The 7,232-nt window shown below is 48.4% G+C and overlaps 1 protein-coding gene across 2 annotated transcripts; it reads right to left on the bottom strand.

Moving 5' to 3' along the window:
- Window positions 1-4,047: 4,047 nt before the first annotated feature.
- On the bottom strand, window positions 4,048-6,894 carry Pomc (proopiomelanocortin). 2 transcript variants are annotated; one of them, XM_013013615.1, is made up of 3 exons: window positions 6,763-6,894; window positions 4,569-4,793; window positions 4,048-4,523 (listed from the first exon to the last, which is right to left on the bottom strand). In XM_013013615.1, exons 1-3 carry the CDS (start codon window positions 6,892-6,894, stop codon window positions 4,140-4,142), a joined length of 741 nt encoding a protein of 246 aa, XP_012869069.1. In that variant the 3' UTR covers window positions 4,048-4,139. The 2 variants fall into 2 exon arrangements, with proteins under 2 accessions (XP_012869069.1, XP_012869068.1); XM_013013614.1 differs by having other exon boundaries at window positions 4,048-4,793.
- Window positions 6,895-7,232: the final 338 nt, after the last annotated feature.

Genomic DNA, 7,232 nt, shown 5'->3' with positions numbered 1-7,232 from the left:
GATTGATGAGTGAATTCTAAAATCAGGAGAACCTAACGCATGCAGTTCCTAACGCATGTGCACTAAATGCCATGGCAAGGGGACTGACGGACCCCCGTCCCTGTAGTTCCCTCATTTAGGATACAGCTCTTTTCCTATGGTCACTACCTGGTGCTGTACGCACATAGCTCCTGCACAGCCTGCATGGTCACAGAGCCCTGGCTGAGGCCCTGCTTCCCAGAGCTTTTTGGCCATTTCTGTGGGGTTTTGTCTCAACCCAACCTTACAAGCATGGACTTAGATTTCTCTTTATTATCTCTTTATTCAGAAGCCAAGTTTAAAATAACTTTCAACAAATAATCCTTGAAGTGAATCTAAACCGTGAGCCCCACAAACATACCTTTCCTCACCAATTATCCATCTTTTACTCATGTTCATCTTTGATAAGAGATGCTCACTACTTTCTTGTTTCCACGTTAATTAGGGTTCCCATAGCAACTTCACCCTGAGCACTGCCTGAAGGACTTGGTTCTACGACATGGGACCCTTTTCTAGAGGTTCCTCCCTGCTTCTGGGAAAGAAAAGAAAAGACATAGACAAGGCATAGGGCTTCCATCCAGTGGGCTGGATTGCTGCCCCAGGGCAGCTTTTTCTTTAAGCTATGCTGTTGAGCAAGAGGCTGCATTTTTTTTTCTGTGAGCTCTCTTTTCAGTTTCCATTGAAGTCCACACTCAGTAGGATATAGGTTCCTGCTGACATGGAGTAGAATCTGGATCCTAGTCAGGAATGCCTTAGAGTCGGAAGTTTAAGGTGATTGTTAATCTGGACAGAAAATTAAATGATGAGCACAAATTATGTCACCCCATCAAAGCCCTGAAAGAGGTAGGATCTCAATGGAAGAACCTAGTACCAAGTCCCACGTCCTGCCTGTAGGCCATCTGGCAGCAGCATCTCATGCTTCTTTCCTCTCCCCTTCTCTATTGTAATCTTGAGCCCAAGGGAACCGACATGCCTTCCCCCCCCCTCCAGCCCCTCCCATGAGATCTCTGTGGGAAAGGAATAGACAGTCGGTGTCCTCGTGATAGAATTGTTTAGGTATGAATGATTTGAGGAATTGAGTCATAAAAATACATAAGCTAGGCACCAGTGGCTCACACCTGTAATCCTAGCTACTCTGGAGGCTGAAATCTGGAGGACCATGGTTTGAAACTAACCAAGGCAGAAAAATCTGTAAGATTCCATCCCCCAAATAATCAGCAAAAAGGAGGACTAGGAAGCATGATTCAATTGGTAGAACTAAAAAAAAGAGCAAGTGCAAGGCCCTGAGTTCAAACCCCAATACTTTCAAGAAGATCGTAGCTGGCTGGTATGGGAACCTAAGGGAAGAGAAAGACCTGAATTGCTGGGCTATTATGTTTCAAGGCAAAAATGAAGTCATCAGAACAGGCCAACTCAAAAATAGTATCTGGGGAGGAGTCAGAGCAGTATGTTACCCTAGTAATTGGTTACTGTGGCCCTTTACCCCAACTTGGGCCTAGGTCTGAAGATTGCATAGGGAAAATCATGGACCCTATCCTGGACCCTGGCTAGTTAGTGGGGAGATGAGGAAGGACTTCTTTGGTTTTCCTTTAGCACAAGGCTGACTGACAGGTAGGTCCTCTCCCCTCCAGGAGACCACAGGTCCTCCTGAGCTCAGCACCTTCCCTTGAGCTCTTCCTCCATGACTGTTGATTCTGACATATGGAGTGCAGAGTTTTAAGTCCAGAAATGCTGCAGCCCTTACATTGTAATGTGTGTGTCTGTCCATTCATGGCCTGGCTGAGTGTGTGTGTGTGCATGTGTGTAATGTAGTTCGTAGTTGCCAATATATGTATATAATAGCTGACATATTTATATGTGAGTGCAGAATTAGTGCCTGTGGCAGTTTTCTGTCTTTTAAACTTGCTGAATCAAACTAGAATTATTTTTAGGGAAGGGGAGGGCAAAGGGGGAGTGAAGGGAGCGTGGGAAGGACTCTTAGCAAAATCATTCTTTAGGGCATTCAGTTGCAATTTCCCAATGAGCCTTCATAGTGCCCTTTCCAAATAAATGTTAATGTTGTCACCACATGGTCGAATGCTTGATTTCTTCAAAGCAAATGGTTTTCTGGAGATAAAAACAGAATCTTAAAATATCAACAAGGTACTGCTGACATTTAGCCACCCCCACCGGCCCTTACTTCACCTGACTGACTCCAAAGGAAGGAGGGGAGGGGATGGGAAAGGATGCTACCCAGATAGAAACCTGAGGCGCATCCTCAGAAGGGCTCAGCCATTCTTTCTCCTACCTCATTTCCTATAAACCTCATTGCAGAAACCTTAATTTGGCACTCAGGTTTGCCTCACACCAGGACTTCTCTGGTTCAGTCCCTATTCTCCTTCATTGTAAATGCCCACAGCACCAAATACAGGGGGAATATGTATATGTGCTATCATACAAAATTCTTTTCCATTGGTTGACTTTTTTTTTTTTTTTTTGCTGTTATCAGGTCTTGGTAACAATGCTTCTCATTTTCACTCCATTTTCTTGCTCATGGCTGGTGCTCTACCACTTGAGCCACACCTTCAGCCCAGCATTTGTTAGTTAATTGGAGATTGAGTCTTGTGGACTTTATCTGGGCTGGCTATAAACCACAATTCTCCAGGTCTCAGCCTCCTGAGTCACTAGGATTACAAAGGTGAGCCACTGACACCTAGCTTCTATCTAGCTTTACATTCACTGATAAGTCTAAGGTAAGTCTCATGTATGTGCATCCCTTATGAACAAGTGGCTTACAAATCTGTGGCCACAGCATGGTAAAAACACAAGGAGACTCAAGAAACATGACACCTGGCTTCTGTCCTTCAGATCTTAGAGTTTCCCCGAAGGGACAACACTTCCATGTACGGTTGTTTGGCATCCTAGCCAGGCAACATGCCCTCTACTAGTGGAAACCCTGAAGATGAGCAGGGATAGGTAGCTGGGAGAGAGCATGACTTGCCCAGTGGAGATGGATTTGAGGTGACTTATGTTGAGAAAAAAAAAAGGCATTTGGAATGATGAGAAAAGTCCAGGCCTTCTAGGTAGTGATCAGTGAGACCAGTGGGAATCAGGCAGAGCCTTCATCCTCAGAAAGGTTCATTAAGGAGAGTGAGCTTGGTTGACAAGGGCCTTGCCTGCCTTACTTTAGTACTTTACACATGATGGGAAATTTGAGGATAGCACTCTTGGCTTGTAGGCCAGGGAGTCTGAGTAGAGAAGAGCAAGCTTTTGTATACATTCAAGAGCAGTTTGTATATGATAGGCTGGAGAACAACTGGTTAGGGCCAGTTGTGATAGTAAAGTCCAGAAAGGAAGAGAAGGACTGTCATTGGACAACACAGGAGGGAGGAGCTGGGACACATTGAGGCAGGAGACAGGACCTCAAAACTTGAGGCAGAGGGACTGGAAGAAGCCTATGTATATTGTATTAAAAGACACGTGTCTTTATGGGTCTGTATCTTTGGCCAGATTAGAACTGATAGCAATTCTCAGCTCTCACACTTGGCTCTCATCCATTTTCTCCTTTAATCCTGGCCAAAGTTCTTAGGAAGCAACTGAGAAGTTGGAGAAGTTCACTTGCCTAAGGTCAGAAACATGGAAGAGTATTGCCAGAACTCAGATCCTGAAAGGGATGACTACAACTTCCACCTGATAGCCCAGAGTGCCTTTCTAGTGGTGTGTGAGCCTCAGGAGTTGCCTTTTCAGTGTCTGACCTGACCACATAGATGTGGTCACTCTGCTGTGTTTGCAGCATAATGAAGGTGTGGAACATGAAGATGTTGGTCTCCACTCATTTACTGGAGGTAGAGAGGTGGAGGTACTTTCTTTGCATTGTCCCTACCTCCAATGAAATATGCCACCCGACCACTGAAAACCTTTTTTTTTTGCTCTCTCTAATGGCTGAGAGAGTATTTTTTCTTTTAAACCAGAGTCTATATTCAGTCAGAGTCAGCTATGAAATTGGAAAGATTTTATTCCCTAACTACAAGGCAGCTTTAGGAGGCTGAATGCCCCGGTACTGCCCGAGCCCAGGAGCGGATCTCCGGGGCTGAGAGGCGAGAGGACGCCAGGCGAGGACGGGAGCCCAGAGGCCCCGCGCCTCACTGGCCCTTCTTGTGGGCGTTCTTGATGATGGCGTTCTTGAACAGCGTCACCAGCGGCGTCTGGCTCTTCTCCGAGCTCATGAAGCCCCCGTAGCGCTTGTCCTTGCGCGGGCTGCCCCAGCGGAAGTGCTCCATCTGGTAGGAGCCGTCGTCCTTCTTCTCGGCCTCGGGCTCCAGGCCGTACTCCGGGTCGGGGTCGCTGGCGTCGGGGTCGGGCCGCTGGCCCGCCAGCTCCCTCCTGAACTCCAGGGGGAAGGCCTCGGCCGACTCGTCCTCCGCGCCATTGGGGTACACCTTTACGGGGCGCCGCTTCTTGCCCACCGGCTTGCCCCAGCGGAAGTGCTCCATGGAGTAGGAGCGCTTGCCCTCGCGTGGGCTCGGCTCGGCGCCCTCGCCGCCGGGGAGCCCGCCGCTACGGAGGGGCACCGGGACGCGGCCTTCGCCCGCCGCCACCTCCGCCTCGCGCTTCTGCCCGGCGCCGCCATGGCTGCGGCTGCTGCTGCTGCTGCTGTTCCGGCGGCCGAAGCGGTCCCAGCGGAAGTGGCTCATGACGTACTTCCGGGGGTTCTCGGCCAATGGCTGCTCGTCGCCGTTGCCCGGAAACACGGGCGTCTCGGCGGAGAGGTAGGGCTTGCAGGCCCGCAGGCACGCCTGGAAAGAGAGCGCGTGAGGGAGCCGGGCCCTGCGGCCTCCCGCGCCTCGCCGGGGCCTCGCCTGCTCGGGACGCTAGAGGCCACGCCTCACGTCGAGGCCGCCATGCCCGTACCTGGACATCTTTCCTGCCCCATCTGCACTCCACGGTCTGTCCTCCCATGGACTTGAGAGCTGGGCCCTACCATGCATTATATGTATTACTCCCTTTGTAGGAATTCCTCCCCCTAAAGCAGATGGATGGTCATTGTGGGTACTTGATACTGAGTACTTACGGTTCAAGATCAGGAGAGGCACAGGATTGGAATTTAGGAGAGAATGTCAAGTGATAGATTTCTAGGCGTCTACTTCCAACAATTCCTCAATGTTACCCCAGTGATCTATAAACCTACTTCATGCCTTAACCCCCAGTCCTTTCCTTGCACTGTGTCTCAAAGCTTTCCAGCACCCAGTGGGCCGTTTGTGTCTTCAGAACTGATTTCCTTATACCTTCCCTTAGTCTGAAATTTGGGACAAGATGGTTCACTTTCCTGCCACCTCATTTTGACTAAAGGGGAGAGTAGGAAGCCAGAGTTATTTCTGTGGAGCTGGTGTTTCTACTACCTGCCATAGAGGACTCAATTTGCTTAGGAAAATGGCCCATAGACTACAGCCTTGAGTCTTTCATTCGCTTAGGAACTACAGGGGAGAAAACAGAAGGATCCCACTGAGTTTGGCAAATTGGAATTTAGAATTATAACAGGCCAAATGTTAACTGTGGAAAATGAAAACAATGTAAGATAGGCTCACCACCCTTAGTCACATAATGAAACAGGAAGCTGAGAGATGAAAGGACATGGTTAAGGTCATTGATCAACTCTTACTGGCAACAGAAGTGGAACTAGAACCCATGAGCTCTGTGTACAGTGCTCCCTTCCTGGTGAAGTCTCAACAAAAGAAACTATAGAGTGAATGTCTTTTGGATTTCTCTGAAATGGAACTCTTAGAATCCCCCAGGCTTCTTGTTTCTATTTTATACATAGAACCTGCTCTGTGTTTTCAGGTTTTCTCCCATCACTTAAATTCAGTACACCATTGACAAAACACACAGGATATAATGATGGATATTCCATTTTGATTTGGCAGGTGCTGAGCGCACATACACATGGTAGGCACACACAAACATATGCACATACACACTCATAACTTGTGGTGACCTGACACAATGGACCTTGACATACTGGGAAAATGGAAAACAAACTTGGCAGAGAGCCAGGCCCCTAGAAGCATGAGATTTTTTTGATACCAGTTACCAAGAAAGTGGTCTCTCTGGGGCAGGAGGGTGTGGCTCAGAAGTAGAGCATTTGCCTAGTATGTGTGAGACCCTGGGTTTGATCCTTAGCACTAGGAGGAACAAAAGGTTTTTTCCTTCTCCTTCTAGTCTCCCTTTAGTGGAGATACCCATCTGGCTTTGAAGATAAAAGGAGTAGATAGTAGATAAAAGGAGAAGAAATATGGAGTAAAATGGTGATGTGAGGCTATTTTTAAAAGGCATGATTTCGGGGCTAAAATGGTCAGTGATATAGAATTAGTTGAAGGAGCAATTATTGTTGATATGGCACTAACTAGTTTAAATGGTGTGGGGTCTCCATAGAAGACACATGAGGAGGTTGGGATAATGAAACAGAAATTGTGGACTAGACCCATCTCTTTGAAGCTGCTCCCTCCTCTCATCGGCTGTGAGCCACACCCTCCTGCCCCAGAGAGGCTTTCTCAGTAACTGGTACCAAAAAATCTCATGCTTCTGGGAGCCTGGCTTTCTGCCAAGTTTGTTTTCAGTTTTCCCAGCAAAGTTTTGCTCCTATCCCGGGTTACCCAGTCAATGGAAATAAATGTTCCCTTCCCCACACCCTTTTCTTTTGAGCTGCCCCAGCACTAGTCCCCTCTGGTGCCCACACCAGGTGGCATCCATGACCCACCATGCACATACCAGCAGATTGCTTTCCGTGGAAAGGTCCTGACACTGGCTACTCTCCAGACACCAGCCACGCACTTCCATGGAGGCCTGAAGCAGCAAGGCCAGCAGCAGGGCCCCTGGGCGACTGTAACACGACCTCGGCATCTTCCAGGTGGCAGGCTGAAGTTCTGCAGAAGCAAACAAGTTGGTGGAACCCCTGCAGTGACTAGAACAATGTTGGCCAGTCCCCGGGAAGAACCGTGAGCCAACATTAACAACACTCACTTGTGGAGTCCAAGGCTTTTTGAGGACAGGAGTGTTGCCGAGAAGGGGCTGTGGGAGGCAAGAGGGGAAATGGGACCCGGGACAATGATGGACAGTTTTCCTTTCATCTCATGTTAAAACCAGACCCCTAAGGAGATCAGGGCTGGAAGCTATTTGGGAATCACTTGCTCCAGCCCTTCATATATAAGAGATAGGAAAAATCAAAGCCCAAGGGAGAG

Source organism: Dipodomys ordii, unplaced genomic scaffold, assembly GCF_000151885.1.
Source record: "Dipodomys ordii isolate 6190 unplaced genomic scaffold, Dord_2.0 Scaffold20, whole genome shotgun sequence".
Lineage (NCBI taxonomy): Eukaryota > Metazoa > Chordata > Mammalia > Rodentia > Heteromyidae > Dipodomys > Dipodomys ordii.
Note: the sequence above shows the minus strand (reverse complement) of the source record. Positions and strands in the feature narration are given on the sequence as shown.

What these genes read in the sequence shown, in the direction of transcription:
- Pomc (XM_013013614.1), bottom strand. Translation starts at nt 6,894, where the DNA reads ATGCCGAGGTCGTGTTACAGTCGCCCAGGGGCCCTGCTGCTGGCCTTG. An exon ending in CCACGGAAAGCAATCTGCTG is followed by an intron (nt 4,794 to 6,762) that starts GTATGTGCATGG and finishes CTCTCTTTCCAG; the next exon opens with GCGTGCCTGCGGGCCTGCAA.